The sequence below is a fragment of the Liolophura sinensis genome, chromosome 6 (genome assembly GCF_032854445.1).
Source record: "Liolophura sinensis isolate JHLJ2023 chromosome 6, CUHK_Ljap_v2, whole genome shotgun sequence".
Classification (NCBI taxonomy): Eukaryota; Metazoa; Mollusca; class Polyplacophora; order Chitonida; family Chitonidae; genus Liolophura; species Liolophura sinensis.
The window spans coordinates 46,046,586-46,070,495 of NC_088300.1; the positions used below are offsets into that span (position 1 = coordinate 46,046,586).

The window sequence follows — 23,910 nt, forward strand, 5'->3', positions numbered from 1 at the left end:
AACCACATGGGTGGGAGGCTCCTGGGGAGAGGCCACTGTCAAGTACTATGCAACAGAAGAGGGAGTGATTGACACAATCTTGTTAAATGAATCACTAACTGACAGAGAACAACAAAACTCAAATGCCACACAGCTAAATTGATTGTCATGTACGTTGTATTTACAAAGGTGCACATGATAAACCAACATGCAGCATACTTTATGAACAAATTTGACTGACTGAGTTCGTTCTTCACTGAGAACAAAAAATCTAAAACATCGCTAAAGCTAAGACAAATAAACTGTACAGTGAATCTGCTAAGGTGCACACGTTAAACTAACATGCCTTATACATTAAACTGAATCAAATCTAACATAAGCTTAAATGTTTCCCAAAATGGATTCCAATTAACACACAATAAAATTTTGACTGCAGCCAATATTAAAACTTTATTATGATTATTATATAATGATTATCTAGGAGATGCAAATTGTGCTTACCAGTAAATTGTTTCACTGTTACAATTTAAATCACATTTCACTGTTTGAATCAACTGGAATCAGGATTTGTTCTAGTGAACATGGACATAGCTCTTTCCTGTCAGCGAGTAAGCATGTAGCATGCATCCTCAATCAGAGACAAAAAAAGAACATGATTTCTTGAATCAACTAAAATTGCACAACCCTTCATTCATCAAGACAGTGGTTTACAGCTTAATTTCTTGTGATTTGATCAGTACTTCTGGCGTAATGTTTTGTAATCTGTTCCTGTAACACTTCACTTGTGGTCTGGATTTTGATTGCATCACCTGTCTGATGTTAAGGTCAACTTGGGCTGCTTATTGCTGACATCCTGGGGAGCACAAGGCCGTTTTCTCTCCTGATTGGCACCCATCACTTTGCTGCCTTGAGATGGATTCTCTTTCCCCTAAAAAATGGAACAATAAAAATGTATGTATACATATATCGGGAGGGCATAAAAAAATGAACCGCACTTTGACACTCCATATCTCCGAAACCCTCTTACATCAGCTTCTAAAAATTTACACACTCAAAAGCCATTATGTCCTAAGTATACAAACCAAATTTCAATTTCATTCTTAAAGATTTCTGTTCATGGGACCAAAATCAAAAAATGAGTCAAAAACGCATGTTCCAGACATTTCGAAATGATGTTCTACCTTGTTTTACTTGACAATATGATCAATTGGTCCTCCATCTTCTCTGTAGATGGCGCGCAAACATTTCTTCCATGAACTGATTGAGTCCCAAATCTCCTTATGAGTAATTTTTTTCCTGCAGTCCTTGATGCGTGTCACTCATGACACCTGACAGGTGATGCAATGTGGGTCACTGAAACGTGCGTTCTTAAGGCAATGTTTTCTTTTTAACCCTGTGTACAGACTACTCAAGCTATGACCTTGAAAATTGGTCAGTATATTAACAAAATCATGCATTTGAATGTCTGAGGTTTGAAAATGTTTGAACAAAGAATAATGGAGCAATGCAGAATCAAAGTACGGCCATTTTTTTATGCCCACCTGATATACTTTACTGATATGTCCCATAACCTTAACCTTAGCCTAACCGGCTGCAATGTGATGACATGACTGCTATGTGATGAGATGACAGGGATAGCTCAACAAAGATAAAAACTATCACTATCATCCACATCTTTGAAACTTTGTCCACCTACGGCTGATACTACCTGAACTACCTTATCCTGCAGCTGATACTACCTGAACTACCTTATCCTGCAGCTGATACTACCTGAACTACCTTATCCTGCAGCTGATACTACCTGAACTACCTTATCCTGCAGCTGATACTACCTGAAATACCTTATCCTACAGCTGATACTACCTGAACTACCTTGTCCTGCAGCTGATACTACATGAACTACCTTATCCTACAGCTGATACTACTTGAACTACTTTATCCTACAGCCAATACTACCTGAACTACATGTGCCTTATCTTACAGCTGATACTACCAAAATACCTTATCCTACAGCTGATACTACCTGAACTACTTTATCCTACAGCCAATACTACCTGAACTAACTTGTCATACAGCTGATACAACCTGAACTATCTTATTCTACAGCTGATACTACCTGAACTACCTTATCCTATAGCCGATACTACCTGGACAACCTTATTCTTCAGCTGATGCTACCTGAACTACCTTATCCTACAGCTGATACTACCTGGACAACCTTATTCTTCAGCTGATACTACCTGAACTACCTTATCCTACAGCTGATACTACCTGGGCAACCTTATTCTTCAGCTGATGCTATCTGAACTACCTTATCCTACAGCTGATACTATCTGAACTACCTTATCCTGCAGAAGATACTACCTGAATTCCGTAATTCTTCAACCTTTTCAGATGTTTGTAAGGTGTTTATTAAAGCATATTCTAAAGGTATTATACTGTGTACTCTGTTAAATTTGCCCACCCAACCAATGTAGTTTTGTCTCCAAAAGGCGAAAAGCCTGAGGAATTAGAGTACCTCATCCTACAGCTCACACTGTCTTAACTGACTTACTCTATAGCCAACACTGCCTGATCTAGTTATAATACAGCTGATAATACCATATCCACCTTGCTGTGACTAATCTTACGCCTTACACCTTTGTTTTCAAGCTGGCCCTACCCAAACAAGCCTCCCCAGCAGCTGGCCTTACCTAAATTTATATGTTTTACAGCTGGTATTTCTTGAACAAATTACAGCCGAGCCTTCAAGACACAAATTATTTTACAGTTGCTCCTACCTGAATTGGCTTATCTTTGGCATGCTTCAGAGTCCACTCTTTGGCATGTTGCAGGAACAGAGCTTTGTTGTACTTGAATTCATCTGACTAGAAAAGAAACAATGAGTGGCGTTGATACACTTTATTTACATCAAATACCATAAAACTTCTTTATTACAATGACTATAAATGTTCATGATACGACAATTATTTCCTCATACAAGAAGGCATACAACTTTTGTTCAAAGAGGATGAGAGGATAGACATACAGCTTCTGTCCACAGAGGATAGACATACAGCTTTTGTCCTAGGAGGATAGACATACAGCTTCAGTCATGAGAGGATAGATGTACAATTTCTGTCCAAACAGAAGACATACAATTTCTGTCCCATGAGGATAGACATACAACTGTTATGAGAGAATAGATAAACAACTCCTGTACTAAGAGGATAGACTTCTGTCCTAAGACAATAAACATACAACTTCTGTCCTAATGGGATGGGCATACAACTTCAGTTTTTCCTAAGACAGACGGATATGCAACTTTTGTTCTGAGAGAACAGACAAACAACTTTTTTCCTCAGAGGATAGACAAATAACTTCTGCCAGTTTTCATTACGTCCTAAGAGGATTTAAATACAGATTCTGTCTAGAGCATAAACATACAATTTCTGTCATGACAGAACAGATATACAGCTTCCGTCTTGAGAGGAATTACATAAAATTTTGGTCATGAGAGGAAAAACATACAACTTCTGTCATGAGAGGATTGACGTACAACTTCATTCTGTCCTAAGAGGGCTGATATACAACTTCTGTTGCAATAGGATAAACATACAACTTCTGTCATGAGAGGATAGATATTCAACTTCTGCCATGAGAGGATATACATACAATTTCGGTCATGAGAGGGTCTTCTGGGTTAGGTTCAGCCATTAAAAGCTGCAGGGAGGTCAATACTGTGCTGATGTTTAGTGATGGTCGCCAGGCTCCCTACAACAAAGAAAATATGCATGAAATACCCTGCGGGTGAAAAGAGACATGCACATGTTTCTGGTCTCAAGCAAGGACTGTCATCAAGAAGCCCTTTGCTTTTCTTTTGATATGTTTAACACAAATTATGATACATCAGCTCTAAGTTACACTCCCTATAAAACAATGTCATATAAAAAACCAACATTACTTGTTACTCTCTTTGTTTTCAGAGCATCATAAGATAATACACATCAGTCAACACACCAAAATGTAACAATATGTGTGGTGTTGCGCAACGTCACGTGAATGGATCAGCAAGCCTGACAACAGTACTGCACTTACAACAACAGCCCTATGTGAAACTCTGGTGCGAATCTAGTTAGTTTAACCTTGACCTGCGGGCTAGCAAACTCAAAGTAACCTATTCTGTTTCAAGATACAAAGAAATATGACCAATCGACCAATGGAAAAAGCAATTGCTATCATATTTATCATTAAGACCACAATCCACGTAACTCATATAAAATTATATAACATGCCAATTCTATATTTATTCACAACAAGAGTTCGGGTGAACACAATATACATCCCAAAAAAGGCATTTGTTTGAAATGTATAAAAGAATACCAGCAGCACTGTGGTGAGTATAACCATGAGGGGAATCTTCATGGGTGTTGATGACAAGTATGTAGTCACCATGACAACCGCACAAGAGGACAAATGTGTTCACAACAAATAAGAATTCTATGGGAAAACAGTTCGAGTTCTAGCCCGGACACAAAATCATTTCGATTTGTTTAGTATACATATGAAAAATGGCTATCTGGTTACCATGACAACCATGGGAAATGGACAAATATGAATGGTAACACATCATCATCTGTTGATGTATGTATCCCACAAAAAATAAAACTCTACGTAGAAAAAAGTTGGTGTTATAGCCCCAATACAAAACCATATTTATCTATATAGTACATATAGGGAAACTGGAGATATGGTAATCATAACAACAGTGGAAATGAACAAACGTGAGTCAAGACACATGGTCATCTGTGTACGTATATATCCACCAAAAACTACAACTCCACACAGAAAAACAGTTGGAGTTATAGCCCGGACACGAATAAGGACGGACGGACAGACAGACAAAATCGCTATAACATAATACACACTGTGTAATGGCGGGGGCATATAATAAATTGACTGATCTGATAAATTATAGATTAAAAATTTTTGAGCAAAATGTTAACCACCAATAAATCAACTGATAGGGCTACCTGACTGACTCAATTCACATGTTTACCACAAACTGATTTATTTATTTCACTGGTGTTTTTATGCCACACACAAGAATATTTCATTTATACAATGGCAGCACAGTGTATTTTACCATAGGTTTGCTTGTGCAAATGTACTTTCAGTTTTTTTCTAATAAGAAATTATTCAACCTTCACAAAAAAAAAAAAAAATCTTACATGTATGACACGAAAAAGGCTGAACGTCAGGTGAAATAGAGTATTTCAAATAGCCAAAACAAAACAAGTATAATGTAAGAATTTTATATCTACTGACATATTGCATGGAAAATCAATGAACATCATCACCTAACACTTGTGTTAAGGGCAGCTGGTTAGGATCAATATAAATTCAGCACACGCTAGGTAACAAGTACATGATTGACAGCATTAACTGTGTATCACCTATGTACATATGCATGCAGTCCTGAAGTAGTCATGTGATTACCTTTGGTGGGAGCTTGAGAATGTCCAGACAGATTCTGCCAGCACTGTCTATGTTCGGGTGATAAATTGGGGTAATGAAGGATACCTTAGGGGGCTCAAAGGGGTACCTGTAACGTTACATCATATCATAATCAATATAATGAATATATCATGCTTAACATGTAGTGCTATTAACATGTACTTCCTATTTCACATAATTCCATACCCATAAAGTTATTGAGGGAGTGGAGAAACTAACAGAAAACTTTGGGTTCTTTGTTTACTTGGTGCTTATCCTCCCTTTGAAGCGGTTGTAAAAGGACAACAATGGCTGACTACGCCTTTCTGTGTATTTCTTAAAGAGATAGAACCAAGTGCATGTCAACATACTATAATAGGGGAGTTTTGAGTCTTTTCATCATTAAAGGTAAAAGAATTCCTACTGTACCATGTGACCTGATAAAAAATAGACAACTACTGATCACATTTATTATAACAAGGGCATCTGAAAAAAGTTTCATAAAAAGTAATTTAGATGAGGTGAATGATGGAAAAAAGTGAGCCTCTGAACATTTGTCAACTTAAGAAGTTCAAAGAGTAGAGAGGTCTCATTTGTGCCTTTGAAACACAGTGAAATAAGTGACCTTTAAATTAATGTCAACAAACTTATTTATGTATTTATTTTATAGGTGTTTTGAGGCGTACTCAAGAATATTTCACTTATACGAGAGCAGCCAGCAATATGGTGAAGGGAAACCCGGCAGAATTCTGGGGACAACGCTTCCCACTTACAGCAGTAGAGGAAGCCAGTATGAACTGGACTTGAACTCACAGCGACCGTATTAATGAGAGGTTCCTGGGTCATTTTACTGCGCTGGCATGCTCACCACGGAGGCCTCGATGTCCACAAAGGTTGCCCAACACTTTTCATAAGTCACATGATACAGATGGACTGTTTTTACCTTTAACGACAAAAGAATTAAAACTCGAAACTTCCCGATTGGGTTAGGCATCATATTTGGTGTTCAGGACAGCATTGTGTGATGGCAATGCTAAAATGAAACACTGCTGTCATTTTGACAGACAAAATGGCTGATGAGTAGAAATGCTCAAGGATTAATTTATTCAGCAATCAGTTTCTGTCTATTTAACATTTGTAAGTTGTGTATGTCTTCACTTTACGATTATCAGGTATTAACAGAGACCAATTGTTTAAAAGAGTGTAACGTTCAAACCAGGCTTTAACTTTAGTCAGAGCAAAGTTAAAATTTGCTAAGCACAACGATGAGACTAAAACAAACAATTAAGCTTTACTTTTTTTCACAATTTCACACACAACAATTAGTTACATGAGTACCCAAACTCATCATCTGAAGTCTGCCGAATTAATAACTTAAATTACCTTTCTGGTATCTGAATCTCCAATTTAAACAAACCATTATGGTATGGAGTGTCTTCGGCACCCAAAATCTCTGTCAAATACAGAAACAAAGGACTCGCTAGTAAATCCTTCTATTTCATACAACCTTCATATACTTCACACAGAGCTATTTTATGATTCATCATAAAGCTGAAAAGACAAGATTTCCCTCAGTGATAAAAGTGATATTTTACTCAGTCAGATATCACTTTTCAGGACCATAGCTAGGGTCACTTTGGTCCTGGAAAACTTTTGGGCTCCCAAACTGTAGGCCGCACAAAATAAAGAAGCTGTATTAAAACTAACAAGTAAATTAAACAAAAACATGATGATTTACCAATGAAAAGTTATATTTTCATATGGGCCTAAATTTCTTTCATGTAGACTTAAAAGCTCTTAGAAAGCACCATTTTGATCCAGTTGCATTTTTTAAATTTCATAGTGTCACATTAAAGTTTAAGACAGGAACCTTTGATGGTTTTCTAGATATGGCCCTGAGTTAGTTATTGCATTTTGATATTTCACACCAAGACGACTATTTCTGGTTCAGGAAGCCTCTCAACAGGTTAGTTAATTTGTAGAAAAATTTGCTTGAAATTGATTTATGCAAGGGAAGTTTGAGTATTTGAATAGTGGTGAATGTTTCTTATCGTCAATCAGACGATAGCTTAATGGATGTTACCCCACTCGGTAGTCCATACAGATGGATGACTGAAGTCTGAATTTATCCAGCTTCCACCAGCTTCATACTTGTGAGGATTGACGGGGGTGATACATGGGGACAGCTATCAGAAATCGATAGCTGAGACGATTATGAGTACGGAGAGACACATTATATGGCGGCCAACAGTAGTGTATTGAGTGAGTGAGTGAGGTTTTGACGTACTTAAGAATTTTTCAGTCATATGACGATGAAGGAGTCCTTAGAGTGCATGTGATGTGCCTCCTTGTTGCAGAACAGACTTCCACCACTCTTTTATCTAGTGCTGCTTCACCAAGACACCTTACCGAAGGCAAGTAAGCAGCCCCACCTGAGCCGTTCTACTCATACGGGTCAACCAGTCGTTGCACTATACCCTTCATGCTGAACGCCTAGCGAGGAAGTTACTACTTTCTCTATTAAGGTCTTAGGTGTGACTCGACCCAGGATTGACCCTTGATCTACCGCCTCCCGAAACGGACGCTCTACCAGTAGCGTATTCAAGCCAGCAGGGAAAGTACAGAAGTACAGTAAGCTTATGGATCAAGACTGGGCTGTGAAGAGCCTATGAGAGATATGAGTTCTCAGGAGTTCTGCGTAAGGGCGCTCGCAGATGTACCGGAAGTTGGGGTAAGAATCCTGGCGATGCCTTGACTGTTGAGTGAATGGAGCATTTTTTCTAACCCCAACTTCCAGTATATGCGTGAGCACCCACACTCGGAACTCCCGTGAACTTGTATCTCCCATAGGCCCTTATACATACATATGTATACGTAATCACTGCCCTACACAGCTACACACACACACATACACACACACACACACATATATATTATATATATATATATATATATATATATATATATGTATATGTATATATATATATATTATAATTTTTTTCCAGCCAGCTAGATTCCTCATTCCCGTTTTTTTTTTTCCCCATTTTGACATTTACCTGGCCGGTGGATGCATCCTTCAATGCCAGATATAATTTGACGAAAAAAATGGGCTAGTTACTAGCTGGCTTAAGTTATGGTCACTTTGTTTTAGTTTCACTTTCAAAGCTGTTTTAAGAAATGTTCACCTACGTGCTTCTAAGAAATCCAACTTGTCAGTTTTGGCCCAACAAGACACCCCGGGTGGAGGAGACTGGGTTAGAAGTTGAATTTCTCTTTTCATTCTTGTATTTCGCAGCATGATAACACATTCATCAGTTGATTGATCTTCGCTAAGAAATTGTGACCTACTTCCTCTCCCGCCGGAATAATAATGTGTACACAGAATTCCGTGACGTCATCATGATATGTGTTGTATACATACAGATTGACAGTTGGCACGTTGGCACGCTTCCTTCAGAAGCACGTAGCTAGAGAAGAGCGGGAGGGCTGACATGGATTGGTAAGACTGGTACTAGATGGTTTACAGTGAACATTTGCCGAATCAAACCTCAGGGATTACAAACTATTGTAGCAACTATGTCTTTCCAGTATCTGTGACCCCATTCCCTCCCTCTCCCCTCTATTCTGTAATGCAATGGCAGAAATTATGCTCTGTCCCTAAAGTGGTACCTGCAGTGGCAGTTGGACAAGCAATAAAAAGGATACGTGAAATGGTATGTTTTAATTTTTTAATATGCAATTTAGGATGTGTCCTGGCATGTGAATGTAAGAAAAAAGAATTGTAGCTTTCTTCTTGGTCTGTTAAAAATGTTTTTAGTACTCTACATGGCATTTTTCCTTAGTCTGAGTACACTGACTGTTGGTTGAGAAATATTTGGATACGCCATATTCATGGCTGCTCAACCTACAGTCAAAGACAAGCAGATTTGGCTAAATGTTGTGGAAAAGGTTGCGCCCGTAAATTACATATTAAAAAATTAGAACATACCATTTAACGTATCCTTTAATTGCTAGTCTAACTGCCACTGCAGGTACTAATTTAGGGACAGAGCATAAATACTGCCATTGCATTTCAGAACAATCTACCAGCCAAACCTGTTGAATGACAGAAGCAGCGGCAAACCCACAAAATTAAACTGCATGGGCCTGTCATATTAAACAGTCGCAAGATATGCCTGACATAACATTCCATGTCATTGTATAGTAAAGAGATATTGTAAATGTGCTTGATGTGGGACGCTTGACACTGTGTGTGCATCTCAGTAATCTGAAGATTGATCACCATGTTGTTTTCAGTGACTTTGGCCTGACAGGAATGGGTCGAGTGAAATTGTCTTTTTGTCACAATTACAACAAACACGAACATCTCACGAGAAAAAGGTTGTATAGTTTTAAATGAATGACTCCAGTCATCAGTCAAAAAGTTGAATTTCTGGCTGTGACAGTTTGAAATAACAGCAAAATATGGATAATTGCACATAGGCCCCACCCCCTACTTCCAGAAATCTCACGCTTGCACTTAGCTCTGTAGGGTTGTAATTGCATATACTAATTGTTGTACTATCACAGTCTTGTTCCATAACCTTACATCAAAGACCTCTGTAATTTCTGTGGTGTCTTTACTGGATTCAAGCTGGGGCCTTTAAAATGTGCCTGCCCATACTCATAGATGTCTTGGCTTCCAGGTAGGTGTCCCGGTGTTATCACCAGTGAATCCACAAGAGCCTAAAAATAGTGGAAATTTGACAAATTCCAACTTTATCCAGCCGACGTGTTTGAAAATGTTTTTCAAATAAGATAGCTTAAATGGCATCTTTACATATGTTTCTTTTCAGGGATCGGAATGGCAGGGGAAGATGAAAGCGTGGAGCCAGACTCTGGCACTCCTGGACAGAAGCTTAAGTCTGTATGTTCAGAACTAGATTCCTATGTGGAATTTTTCAACAGGACATCTCGACATGTTGACATCCTGTGGTGTAATTATGCTGGTGAAGAGGTGAAATATCAAACACTTGGGCCCAAAATACAGCTGCTGTGTTCAGACAGTGAGTCTGCTGGTGCTACCAGATACCAGCACTACAGTGTCAACACATTTGTGTCTCACCCATGGATTGTCCGAGACTCCAACACAGGGGCCCTGCTGCGCATCAATCAGAGAAGATATTTATTACCTGTAGCTTATGATGGGGAGGGGTACAGAACACATGTCTATATTGACATTCCAGGTAACCTGAGCCCTGCAGTGCTGTGATCACGCATACTATCACAGCCCTGTCTTGATCCATAAATTTACCTTGAACACCTCTGTACCTTCTGTGTTGTCATCAATACATCAAATTTCTGGACTGACTGCTGGGACCTTATTAAAGCTGTATATGTAAATACATTTTTCTCCCCCTTCTGGGAATTCTTTTTTACCTTCATAAAGAAGCAGCTATCCTCAACTGCACCACATTATAAAGAGGTAAATCATTTGCTTCATGTATTCTTTGAAGTTGTGTGTATTACATTTCATGTTTTTTTCATGTTATATCACATTGATTTAAGTTTCTTTCTTTTGTCTGGGCATTTTCAGAGTGATCAATTTCTTCTTTTTTTTGCAGGTGTGTTGGTGGGGGGGGTGTCTTAATAATTATAAATATTTTGGCAGTATACGTATTTAACATTTCTGCATCATACTTTCTTGTTGCAGTGTTCAGCTTGAAAGACAGATGTTTGGAAGAGATCAAAAAAAGGATGGATGTTGAACTCTTGTCAGCAACTGAAATTCCTGCAACTTTAATTCAATCCTTAAATGAAAGTCAAGCAGTGACGTGTGTACTTTATGATGATTAAGCAAATTAATGTCCACCAGAAGAAGTTTAATTACATTTACAGAATGACTCCCCTGTCAGACTACTATTTTTCTCTAAGGATCAGCCATAAATGGCTATCGTATTTAAAATGATCAATAACATATGTGCCCTGTCAGCAAGTAGGTTTCAAATGGGTTTAAGACATATATTTTCTAATTGTTTCCATAGTTGTCAGTCTTAATAGTCCTCTTTTAATTTTTTAATTTATTTATGTGGAGTTTGTATTTCATACTTAAGAATATTTCCCATAGGCTACACCAATTTATATTTTCATTTTATGGGCAGAATGAATCTATGTCCAAACGTTGAAGGAGGGTAAAAAATAAAACTGATAAATCATCTAACTAATGCCAGAAGGAACCTCTGTGACTCAGTTGCTTAGCACGCAGTGTTATGACCCAGGAGCTAACACCAGTGCAGTCACTATGAGTTCAAGTCTAGCTCATGCTGGCTTCCTCTAGAGATGTATGTGGGAAGGCCTGCACACATGTGAACCATATGTGGTGGGACATGCATATAGAATGAAGAAATCTAATTACTGTAACTCTTCAACATTTTCGCATGTTTTCAAGGTCTTTTTTCAAGTGCATACTGAGGACGTTATTCTGTGTCCTGAAATTGATCAACCCAACCAATGTAGTTTTGACAAAAACAAATGAAAGAGGTGCCTGAATCTCGTAGAAAGTTGCTCTTTCATATGCGGAAAGGTTCAGGAATTAGGGTAAACTGGATTACATTATGAATCTTCTGTAATCAGATGGATCCAATATTCCAAATATATTGATATTCTGCCTGGAGCTTTTCCTAAACACATATGCTATTAAAAGATAGTTTATTAGTTCTACTGTGCCGTAAAGTGGCAACTTTGATTGGCCAGGAACCAAACAGCATTCAAAGTGACCACTTGATTGGCTGAGTTCATTGGTGATCTGAACTGAGGCAGACGACTGTCTCTATCAGAGACAGAATCTCAGAAATATGACCAATACTCTTGACTGTTAATACCTTAACATGTAGGCTCCTTAACTTTGGTCATTAAATTTGGCTGATATTTGTATCATTGAATTGTTCAAAGTTAATTAAGTTATCACACAGTTTTTTTACTCAATGCTTCTGTTCTTCTGTTTCCTTGTGAATAGGGAGCTCTCGTGCATTAATTTAGTTTCACATGTTTGTAGAAGTTTGACACAAATATCCAATTATACATACCATTTCTAGTTAAATAAATATCAGTGTCAAGTGAAATGGAAGGTGTATTAATTCCTGGCTAGTGCTGTGGTGTAGATTGTTGTGGACAGCTGAGAGATTAGCCATGATCTATATGTATGCATGTATATATGCTTGGGGTTTTACGTCATACTTAACAATTTTTCAGTCATATGACGACGAGTCTTTAAGCGTGTGTACATATACTGTGTCTTCTTGTAGCAGGGTGATTCCAGTTCTGCTGCCACTGAAGTATCATGCCAAAGACACCAGACATGACACCCCACCCCATCACATTATGCTGACATTGGGCCAATCAGTTCTGTTTCATTCCTCCGGCCTGTCAGTGCTGAGCACGAAGCAAGATAGTAACAAGTTGGCTATGTTTTTCGCATGACTCTACCCTGGATTGATCCCAGGTCTCCCAGCTTCCAGGGATCAGTTAGTTTAGGGCAAAGATGGTATGGTTAAAGGGAGAATTAGACACTTGTTGAATGAAATGTATTCTCAATAATTAGTTGAATACTAAGTAAATGTTGACATTATAATAAATGTGGTCTTGTCAGAAGAAATTTTGTATTCCTGTTTTATTGATTTATTTATTTGATTGGTGTTGTACATGTTCTTAAGAATGTTTCACTTTCATGACAGGGACCAGCATTATGGTGACTTATTTAACTAAAGCAATCAAGCCATACTAAATTGTCCATTTCAAATATCCCATGCTTTAATCTGGCTTAATTTACTACTGCTGAGGATTACAGTCCGGCAGTTTGCAACTTATTTAGTGAAGAGCTTGTCTCACTTCTCTCAACCCAAAAACCTCACTGCTGTTGTACAAGTGAAGTATGATTGAGTACAGCTCGAAAACCCGATCAAATAAATCAAAATAAACGACAGGAGAGGAAATTATTATCAGCTAGGCTTAAACTCACAGCAACCCCGTAGGTGGGAAGCTCCTGAGTTACTGCGCCATGCTGGCATTCTAACCTCCATGGTCACAGAGGCCAATCTACTCTGTGACTAGTGTCATATGATAATGTTGGCACAAATTATATGCTTGCCAAGAAGTTTTTACATCCCGCTTTGCCTCAAGCAAGTTCTTTGCCTGTATGTTATAACATATGACTGTCAGGTTTTTGCCCCAGTCTCACCAATCAGTCACACGGTTTTGGCTTCCTTCATGTGTGCTTATATGACGGTTGCCTTTGTTAGAGGAATGGTCCATATCTGTCAAATTGGGCCGTCTCCTCAACATCCCACGTACCGGGGTACGGACATTTTCCCTCCCGGACATTCCCCCCCCATCCCATCCAGGACATTTTCCCCTCTGGACATTTTCCCCTCCTGCGCATTTTTCCTTCCCTATATATCTACATGTATGTATGATCAGTGGGAAATATAAATATGATCTTCTAAGTGAGATGTTTTGTAATGATTAGCTCAGGGGGTCCAAATAAGCAATTTTTTTTTATATATTCACAAAATTCACATAGTTGTCTTCATATGGTGAAGATATTATGTTGATAATCAAAGTGGAACATCCCATAATAATGCTGGGTGTCATCATATGAAAGGAAGATACGCATGTGTATGGTATATAAAACCATTCAATGAAACTGTGCAGTGAAGAAAAAGTAAAACAGTATTCTGATAAAAGCTTAATGAATAGACCTGGTAGACAGACAGTGGAGGAAACACTAAGAGCAGTGGGCCATTGCATCAGACTGTAACACATGAACTATGTCCTATAACGTATTTCACTGAGAAACTGAGAAACAATACTTGTTCTCAGCTTCTTGTACTATCCTTTTCCCATATAAGACCTAGTTTGTATCGACTGTTTGTATTACAAAGTGTTGATTTAATTGAATTGAATGGTACACATGGAAAAAAACTGCTGCAAGATTCCAGTTTGTAAATGTTTTAATGATTAAGATCTGCTCTTGACTATGGATAATGGAGGACAGACCACAGAAGATGACCACCATGACTCACCCAGACCTACACACTCTGCCTTACCGTTTCTGAATTTCTATGCCTGAAAAACTTGGAGAAGCAACTGTGCGCATCAAGGGGGATAACCGAGAGAAATCATGGAATGATAACTCTTTCAATACAAAAAAGAGAAGTAAGCCTGCGCAGTAAGTGCCCCGGTTAATCAGATCCGGCATTTAAAATCGTTGCCCGCTCCAATTGCTATCGACGAATTTTGGTGTTTGGATAAGAAAAGGGGGGCTAGCAAGATGATGTATCCATCAGTAGCAAGCACAGATCTTCATGGTAAAGATAAAACACGAATAGGCACCAGTTAAACTCTTTCAAACTCAAATGAAAAGCTAAGCAACGAACACCTAGCCGTTGTTGTTGTAGTCGGTCAGAGGAAAAACGATAAAGAAGAAAAATTGTTTACTCCTGTTTTAATCAGTTTTTTAACACTAAATTAGAGATATTACACAGGTGCTTGGATACATTTTATTCAGCATTAAATTACTCTTGCCTCGGACTGAAAGTGAAAAGACACATGAGCTCTATTACACTTCAGTCCAGTCGGATTTCTCGACACATATTGTGTGTCATTTAGTATGTGTTGAGAGACCAGATTGGACTACGCAAAGGTAAGAGGTGTGGTGTGAAAAGAGACACCAAAATATGTCATATTTAGAAATGTACTTTGCTGTTTTGGTTTTGATCACAATCCCTTGTATCAATCCAACAAATCTGGCCGTACTACGACATGTGTAGGCCTACTGTATGGATAAAGAAAGACAAGGTCAGACACAATTTTTCATCGATTTTAGAAATAAGATATTTCTCTGCTAGGTTTGCACTCATCTGTACTTCCTGGTGTCCTGTGAGTCTATTGTGGCCAGTAGTTTGTTGGAAATATCCACAATGTGGACATAATCCATCAAAACGTCAGCATGTAGATTAGTGCTTGATCTGGACACATCACTTTTGTTTCCTGACTGATCCATCCCATAATATCACTTCGGTCATGTTTTGTGAATGAGTGAGAGACCTTGTCTTTCTATACTCATACAGTAGGCCTACACATGTAGCAGTATGGTTTGACCTGTTGGGGGCCTGTGGTTTTGATTGTGCATTTACACCAAGTCCAAACATGGGGTCATTCACCATAGCATTTCAGTCCACCTCACATGACACTGTCTTACAAGAATTCAACTGGCAACACACACCTAGCAAAAATCGATGTACATCTGTAGATATGGTGAATGCCTTTTTGTTTGCAGGACATTTACTTGTGCAACCGGCTATTAATTTTGGTTCTATTGATCCATTAAATTTTAATTTGTTTATTCTGCATGTTCTATAGTACTTTGGATAACTGGTAATACTACTTGTTTTGAGCAATTATCAGGTCCCTTGTGAGGTGTGGTATGAAATGATCACCCATGACTATTTTATGTTTTACAGCATCATTCGGCAATGAGCCGATGACATTGGGTTCCCCAAGCAGCCCCACCGGACACCCATCCCAGTACCTGCCGGGTTACCTTTTAGGGGATCCAGCTCCCCTGGTTACCTCTGTTAGTACCCTTTCTACACAATCCACGTGTTCACATAGCTTCACTCTGTACCAGCAGCCAGCTTGTAATTGAACACATATATTTACACTGGGTGCAAGTAGCCTTGCCTCTATTGTCTACATGTAAATACATGTACTTATGTTATTAAATATGATTGCTTGTTGGCCTCTGTAAGAGTTCGAATACATATTGATATAATGTTATACTGGTTTACAGTTGACACAGTGAACTTATTTGTTCATTTTTCTTTTGGTACAGTCCAGGATTATGACCTCATAGTAAATGTTGTGTACTTTTAATACAGACATTTGTTGTAATTTTCTCTGTATTTATATCAGGTGGGCATAAAAAAATGGGCCATACTTTGATGCTGCATTGCTCCATTATCCTTTGTTCAAACTTTGCAAACTTTAGACATTCAAATGGCATGATTTTGTTAATATACTGACCAATATTCAAGGTCAAAGCTTGAGTGCTCTGTACACAGGGTTAAAATGAAAACATAGGTTCAAAAACACATGTTCTGGTGACCCACATTGCATCACCTGTTTGGTGTCATGAGTAGAGCGTGCGCTGCACCTGTGTGACGTGTCAATCAAGTGTTGTCTGGAAAAATTGTCTGGCTCTAGTGTTAGAGAAACCCTTCAGCCAGATAGGCACAAGTTTTGCTGAATCAAGATGGTTTTCTCTGCGGTGGACAAGGAATTGATCACCTTTTCAAGTAAAACAAGGTAGAATGACATTTTGAAATGTCTGCAAGATGTGTTTTTGACTCTATTTTGATTTTGGTCCCATTAACAGAAATCTTAAAGGATGAAATTGAAAGGTTTCAGAGATATGGAATGTCAAAGTATGGCCCATTTTTTTATGCCCGCCCAATATATGTATACATATATTAGTCTGGCTGACACTGATTACCTATAAATATTAATCCTACTATTTCAGCCCGGTCACAAGATGTGGTCAGCAGGAAGCCCCCCTCGCTCTCAGACCAGGAACTTAACCTCCCCCACCAGTGCTAACAGGTGAGCATCATCCCCATTCAGTTTGAATCTCCAGCCTCATTTCACACCCTCCACTAGCTTGCTCAATCAACATGTACGATGTTAAAAGAAAGGACATCAAGTATTATAATCTGAGTACTTCAGGAAGAGGAGTATAAATAGATCTTAATAGCCACGCTTTTTTACTGATGTGCTTGATAACTCCAAATCAAGTTTTAGTCATAAATCCTTATGTGGCTATTGGGTGCGCCACGTTCTGTCAATCATGCCCACAGACACATGATTATGGTGCAAAACAGGGTTTTGGTGACGTAAACCAAAACAACTACATCATAAGGTTATAAAAGGAATGTTATTTCAGTTGTGCAACATCACAAACGTGAAAGTGTTTGATTTTCAAACTTCATGTGGATGCTTTATCTTCACCAGAAGGCTTTTTCATTATGAAGCTGTTAAACAACTTGCGGTAAGACGATAGTCGAAGAATTCACCTACATAGCTCCATGTACGTTGACATGTCAGCTGTTTCTCATCTCTGTAAAAGTAGACATGGCACAGGAGTCTGTTTTATCTTACCCTCATATATTTATTGTATGTCTTTTGTATCTACATCAGCATGCTGGGTTCACACAAGGACAAAGGTGGAGCTCCTCCAATCAAGAGCCTGTTTGACACAGTTGGGAGCCCATCTGCAGCTGTCTCCAGCCCCTTCTCCAGACATGTGAGTGTAGTCCTCAGTCTGTCATCATTTGATGGTATTAATTACCCTGTTAAGCAGCATAGAGAACCATCAATACCTGATGCAGATAGAGATATCAAGGCACAGCTGATCAGTCTACACTCATATTAAGTGTTTGCCAGTTTGAGTGTAGCTTTAATTCAGGAGGGTTTTGTCTGGTTGTTCGTGGCAAGGCCTGACAGCAACCTGCAGGTCCTGCTCTGTTTTCTCCAACCATAATGCTGATTGCTGTTGTATATATGAAGGATTCTTGTGGACAGCATAGATCATCAATCAAATAAATTAAATCAAATTAACATCAGGAGTGTTGTCAGGTGCATGGCAATTGGTAGTAGTTTACTTCCACCCATTAAGCTGATCACTGAAGTGAAAAAGGGGCTATCTCATACTCATTTGGTTTGTTTCTCTGTACATGTGTGTAGGGGGTTCCAGACAGGAGAGGTGGGGGGTTTTCAGCATTATGGTTGGAGAAAACAGAGCAGGACCTGCAGGTTGCTGTCAGGCCTTGCCACGAACAACCAGACAAAACCCTCCTGAATTAAAGCTGCACTCAAACTGGCAAACACTAGGTAGGAAGGGGTCAGTAATGGGCTGTCTCCCACTAATACAGAATACAGAATTTTACACCTGTAAAATAATTAATCAACATGATACATATTGACTGACAGTTGTCTGTTATTGGTGTTTGGGTAATGTTTGTGCAACATTTGTGTAACGTTATTGACTACCTATTAAACCTTCATGTACTTTTGGAAGTGTCTTTCATAATTAACTCACTATTTGACAGTTCTTTCCAGGCTGTAAATTGACAAATGATTGAGTTGATTTGACCTGACACAGCTTCTTCTGTACTTACAGATGACTATGACTCAAGGCCCAGGAGGATCATTTATGGGCTCTCCGGCTCCTCCCACCACAGGTAGGGTCGCAGCTGGTGTACATGTGCCTTTTGCAGGTAGCTGGTTTACGTGTGCTTTCTATAGGTATGTTGCCGTACTAGTTGTCCGAAAGAACGTTGGAGAGAGTTCCTGCTTTCTCTATTATGTCGTTTTAAATCATATAAGAAGGGTGAAAGATTACATGATAATAAGTATCAGAAGACAGATTTAAGGAAAAGTGCTTAGGTCTACAAGCACAAAGTGCATCTGGATTTAAAAAGTATTTTTGAGTACCTTGAAAAGGTCAATTATATGAATAATTGTGATATTTATTCCAGGTTTATCAAAAAGTTTTAACTCAAGTGCATTGGCATCAGACTCCATGACGTATTCAGCTAACCAGTCCAGAATATCACAGTCACCAGCACAGATTGATCCATTTTACACACAAGGGTAAGAAAAGTAGATTGGTCATCCAATAAAGTTGGTCCAGTCTGTCAATACAGTCGAGCCTCAGTGCCCTTGTCTGGACAAAATGTATTAAAACCAGTAGTTTTGTTCTCGCTATACCAGCAACAGTGGTTGCAAATGATCCTGTTAATGCTGGCTAGTGTAAGCTTCAGATCACGGGTCATTGCACTTGTTCAATTCAGCTGTCACTGGAGGATTGCCGCATATGGTTTTCACTTTTATTGGACATGTTTGGTGGCTGTCTACCCCGACCACTTGCAGCAGGTAACAAAGTTTTCTCAATTTTGTGATGAAAGAAATCTTTTAAACTAGAGATAAAAAAATAAATGTTTTACTCCTGGCTAAATGGCTATGGTAAGGTAAAAACCTAACTAAAATGAATCATTCAATTTTTGAAAGTGATTTTATTTCACAATAATACCAATATGTTCAGCTACAGCTGTAGTAAGTTTCCTTGGCATCTGATTTTTCAACAGCTTTACATTACAAGGTTCTGAAGTTAAAGATAGGCTCCACATATGTAATCCAGTGTTCAGCTGGTTGTTTCACATATTCTTTCTCTTGGACCAAACACACAGTCGCAGCTGTATTCAGTGTCCAGATCATCATAACTGCATAATTTCTCTTTTACAGTGAAAAGATATATAGAGGGGATTAAAATATTAAAAGCATTTCATGCTTATGATATGGATCAATGTCGCATGCATTATTGTGTATAATATAGACATTCATTGTGCAGCCAAACTTGCTATCCTTCCAAGATGGCGTCAGTCCCACATAGGGTGTCATAATACAGTACCACTGCATTTTGTATCAAGGGCCATTCACTTGAAAGAGGTGCTTAAGTTAGTGCAAGACAGCTTTTTGCAAGATGTCACAACTATTGTGAATTTGCACTTGCTGTCAGCATTTGTTGTACTGAATTGGCTCAAATACTAAATGGCTGTTTCTCACAACTGTGTTTATTGGCATTTCCAGGGAAGCCCTAAGCACAGACGATGTTCTTGATGAAACTTGGGTCACTGTGTTTGGGTAAGATATTTCGTATCTTTCATAGTAGATCACATGTCTTCCACCAATATCATGTGCTTATCTGTCACATGTGAAAACGTTCATCAGTAACTTGTAAGGTTAATAGTTTTCTCCACCTATAAAACTGACAGTCAGCATACATGTAAAAAAAAAATTTAAGTATGGTGTTAAACAACAATCTAATAAGCTAAATAAATAAATTATGTGAAGGAAATACAATAAAGGTATTTGAATAATAGCAAAACGGCCTTCAATATCGCTGTCACCATTTCATTGTCTCAGTAAACTGATTGATTTATTTAGTGTCCTCCAACCTAACATCAGAAAATAATAGGAAATAAATATTTTCAGATAAATCACTTTGTCTCTGTATTTGTCATTGTAAGTTATGGATTAAGATAATTTGAGATGCTTTGCAGCATTGATTCTTTATCCTTAAGAGGCTCCCCAAGTCTCCTGTCCACCAGGTCTGTTTTTACGTTCAGTACTTTTGATTTCAGATTTCCGCCTTCGGCAACATCATATGTGCTACAGCAATTTTCACAGTATGGCAATATATTGAAACATGTTGTGAGTTTTTTTTTTTTTATCTGTGTTTTTTTTTAGTGTGTAGGATGATTTTGTCCAGTTTTAACCAGTTGATGAACTTTTTCTGTTAATATGTCTCCTTGGCTTTGCCTTGGAAAGATATTACTGACCTCAACCAATATCTACCCGTATACTCTTGGAAGGTCGTCATATAACTAATAATGTATTATTGTGATAATGTGTACGCCTGATGTGTATTTGGATGAAAAAAAAACATTTTGATGAGTTGAAAGTCCAAAGGAAGTTATGCATTAAAATGTTTTAGTTTTTACGGTTAATTGCTCGTAGCCCTGCTGTCTGCCGTTTGACTGATTTTGTTGAGAAAAGCAGCAAAACCCGGAAACATGTCAACATGTATACCAGTACTTCTTGTTTCAATGTGTTCATAGGCTGGAAAATTAATAGATAAACAGAGTGAAAACGCTTGTGAAATGTCATTTGTTTACAGACCTCATCAGATGGAAACTGGATGCACCTCCATTACCAGTCCAAGATCCAGGCAAAGAAAGCACTTAGCAAACATGGTAAAGTGTTTGGAGGGAACATAATGGTGGGAGTGACCCCATGTATAGACAAGGTAGGTGCTCCTCTTACCATATCATTACTCTTCCAAATAGCCTCGTCACTCTTACTGAGGATCGTCACTTGTTTTGAAGCAAGCTACAGTTGCTCGGTATTATTTTGAGCTGTATATGGGAGGTTTGGGTTGTCTTCATCCTGTACATTGATCTGGAATTTTCTGATGATGGTGCAAACATAGTAGCTGAAAAATAGATCAACTATGACTGCAATACTCAGAATGACTTTCCTGCTATTCCTGTTTTGGAATACTGCCAAGTTGTTTAATGCGTTGACAAGCACACTTGTAGGATATGGAATAGGATTTGGGTCCTTGTATGTATTTCCATGAATTTTTAAATAAATCTAAAGTCCGTCAGAAATTTTATGAATGGACAGGTTTCTGTGGCAGTTATTTAGAACCTTTTCAAGTGTGAATCTGTCTTATTATGCTGTTATCCTTATCCGGTAGACAGTGATGGTGGAGGAAGAGAAAGAGAACAGGTCCATGAGCCAACTATCATTTATGCAGACACCTGGAACCCCTAGCACATCATATGTGGACTCTCCTGCCATGAACAGCTCCCGTTACTCAGCTATCCGACCACTCACAGCCACATACAAAGCTGTTCGGAGTGAAAACGAGGTCAGTAATTTTTGTTGGGATCTGAACGAAATCATGTTTCCTACGTCCAAGAAAATCATTTTCTAAGAAGTAACTTTCCTGTCCGGTATTTAGATGTTTTGGAAATATATGATGACACTTTCAAAGGCTTTTGCTTGAGGGGGACTATTTAATTGGCTGGTGTTAGAATCGGTTTTCACGAAATTTTACTTGTAAAATGACATTCAGGTTTATGAGTGGATGGAATCAAGCAGAGTACAATAAAACTAGGGCAATTCTAAATAGCTGCAATGACTTTCATGTAAGTCATCCATCAAGAGCAAGGTGTGTTTGAGGTGGGTACTTTTTAGGTGCTTCACATTTGACTAACATTTCAACATTTATTTTTTTTTTGTTTTAGGTGCTTCCTGCCGGTCATGCTCCACAGAAAAGCAATAGTTTTATATCAAAGACAATGGAGTATGTTTTTGGCTGGTAGCAGGAAACGTACACTCTTAGAAAGCAGACATGTTACCATGGGCAATAACTCTGTATGTGATACAACTGCCTATGTTGTGATAACTAATGTTATATTTTCATATATCATGATGGAGCAAAACCTGTAAACTTCATCTTTGTATTAGAGATTATGTCTATATGATTCAAGAAATGAAAGTGATTGAGTGTGAACAAGAATGGAGAAGGAATGGTTAATGGGAAATTACATGAATATTTTATATTTCAACAGACTCTGGAAGTGCTGTAGCTTGTTTATAGCCCCACAATGTCTTTTTAATAAAAATGTCTGAAACTTGCTTATTTGTGAATTTCTAATTACTTAAAATCTCGTCTTGGCATGCCATGGTATGACAGTCTACAAACCATAATTCACCAATTTCATATGCTATTACAAGTACATTGCACTGGATATTTTATGATTAAAATAAATGAACTGTATGTAAAAATGTGTATGTGTTGTCATTTGAATGAACAGTCATCCAGCACATTTTACTCTCCTGAAAATGTGGACTGGATATACACATTTAGCATTTGTAAGGGAATGTGATGTTAAAATGACCATTAGTTCATGTTGACCTATTGCTCACCATGAGATATCATGTTAGAAGGAAAGAAAGTCTGGTAATCATAAGTCTAGGTGGTGACACTGTGGGTGGATGCACAAAAAGTTAAAGTTGAAGGTCCAAGACCGTACCAGCTAAAAACCGGACAAGAATGAACAAGAACAAGCTGTATTGGTAGAGAGCAAGTGATTAACAAAATTCATTCCAAACCACCTATAAAAGTGACCTAAGAGTTGTTGTGTGCATATTGCCATATCCCAAAACAGTGGTGTTGGAATTAGGTGTACTGCAGTTATTGCAGGGTTAATGGTAATGTACATGTGGTTACTATAGCACATTTAGATTGGACATGTGTCAGCAACAGTTGTACGTCAGATTCCAGGGCTGATGTTTGAAGTGCTTCCCAACTATAATACCTTCAGGCTGCAGTGGTGTTACAGATTCAAGGTTCAATCCTAAATCTAGAAATTCAGAATTTTTCAGTTGGTGCAGCAAAACACAAAAAAGAGTTGCATCTGACTCATAAATAAACCTCATGGGATTTCCAAAAAATGTCGAAAGAATTATGAGGGGAAATCCATCACTAGTCTAAACCTGTCCACCCGAAGAGATAAGATTAGGAAGCGAAAAAAATGCCACGGTGTAATGTTCACTCGTGAATAGGATATGTAAACAATACTATAGACTGAACATGAATCATATGTCTAGGGAACTAAATCCGCTCTTCCTTTTTATTGATAATGTATTTGCAGTATTGCATTTGCAGTTTGCAACAACCGGTAAGCCAGAACTGAAGTTAAGCGGCAGGCAGCATAATTACAACACAAAACTGTGCGTGACATTTGCAGTTTGTTTTACTGTCTTTTGGACAAGGGGAGATAACCCAGA

General features: G+C 38.3%; 3 protein-coding genes across 3 annotated transcripts; 2 read left to right on the forward strand and 1 right to left on the reverse strand.

Annotated features, from left to right (window-relative positions):
* Positions 1 to 329: 329 nt before the first annotated feature.
* Positions 330 to 8,803, reverse strand: LOC135468557 (ubiquitin-conjugating enzyme E2 T-like). The gene is made up of 6 exons (XM_064746883.1): positions 8,644 to 8,803; positions 6,838 to 6,907; positions 5,458 to 5,563; positions 3,634 to 3,732; positions 2,760 to 2,846; positions 330 to 907 (listed from the first exon to the last, which is right to left on the reverse strand). The coding sequence occupies exons 1-6, from the start codon at positions 8,750 to 8,752 to the stop codon at positions 785 to 787; spliced, it is 594 nt and encodes a 197-aa protein (XP_064602953.1). The 5' UTR covers positions 8,753 to 8,803; the 3' UTR covers positions 330 to 784.
* A 69-nt stretch (positions 8,804 to 8,872) lies between these two features.
* LOC135468539 (von Hippel-Lindau disease tumor suppressor-like) lies at positions 8,873 to 13,078 on the forward strand. Its single transcript, XM_064746844.1, has 3 exons — positions 8,873 to 8,953; positions 10,290 to 10,679; positions 11,147 to 13,078. The coding sequence occupies exons 2-3, from the start codon at positions 10,298 to 10,300 to the stop codon at positions 11,287 to 11,289; spliced, it is 525 nt and encodes a 174-aa protein (XP_064602914.1). The 5' UTR covers positions 8,873 to 8,953; positions 10,290 to 10,297; the 3' UTR covers positions 11,290 to 13,078.
* A 1,598-nt stretch (positions 13,079 to 14,676) lies between these two features.
* LOC135468723 (nucleoporin NUP35-like) lies at positions 14,677 to 23,135 on the forward strand. Its single transcript, XM_064747121.1, has 11 exons — positions 14,677 to 14,798; positions 15,954 to 16,066; positions 17,012 to 17,091; positions 17,686 to 17,791; positions 18,668 to 18,728; positions 19,026 to 19,140; positions 20,137 to 20,190; positions 20,691 to 20,760; positions 21,227 to 21,355; positions 21,809 to 21,982; positions 22,362 to 23,135. The coding sequence occupies exons 1-11, from the start codon at positions 14,762 to 14,764 to the stop codon at positions 22,437 to 22,439; spliced, it is 1,017 nt and encodes a 338-aa protein (XP_064603191.1). The 5' UTR covers positions 14,677 to 14,761; the 3' UTR covers positions 22,440 to 23,135.
* The last annotated feature ends 775 nt before the right edge of the window (positions 23,136 to 23,910 follow it).

What these genes read in the sequence shown, in the direction of transcription:
- LOC135468557 (XM_064746883.1), bottom strand. Translation starts at nt 8,752, where the DNA reads ATGCTGCGAAATACAAGAATGAAAAGAGAAATTCAACTTCTAACCCAG. An exon ending in ACCCTCTCATGACCGAAATT is followed by an intron (nt 2,847 to 3,633) that starts GTATGTATATCC and finishes TTTCTTTTCTAG; the next exon opens with TCAGATGAATTCAAGTACAA. An exon ending in CCAAAGATAAGCCAATTCAG is followed by an intron (nt 908 to 2,759) that starts GTAGGAGCAACT and finishes TCCATTTTTTAG; the next exon opens with GGGAAAGAGAATCCATCTCA.
- LOC135468539 (XM_064746844.1), top strand. Translation starts at nt 10,298, where the DNA reads ATGGCAGGGGAAGATGAAAGCGTGGAGCCAGACTCTGGCACTCCTGGA. An exon ending in TGTCTATATTGACATTCCAG is followed by an intron (nt 10,680 to 11,146) that starts GTAACCTGAGCC and finishes TTCTTGTTGCAG; the next exon opens with TGTTCAGCTTGAAAGACAGA.
- LOC135468723 (XM_064747121.1), top strand. Translation starts at nt 14,762, where the DNA reads ATGATGTATCCATCAGTAGCAAGCACAGATCTTCATG. An exon ending in GCAATATATTGAAACATGTT is followed by an intron (nt 20,761 to 21,226) that starts GTGAGTTTTTTT and finishes ATTTGTTTACAG; the next exon opens with ACCTCATCAGATGGAAACTG. An exon ending in CTGTTCGGAGTGAAAACGAG is followed by an intron (nt 21,983 to 22,361) that starts GTCAGTAATTTT and finishes TTTTTGTTTTAG; the next exon opens with GTGCTTCCTGCCGGTCATGC.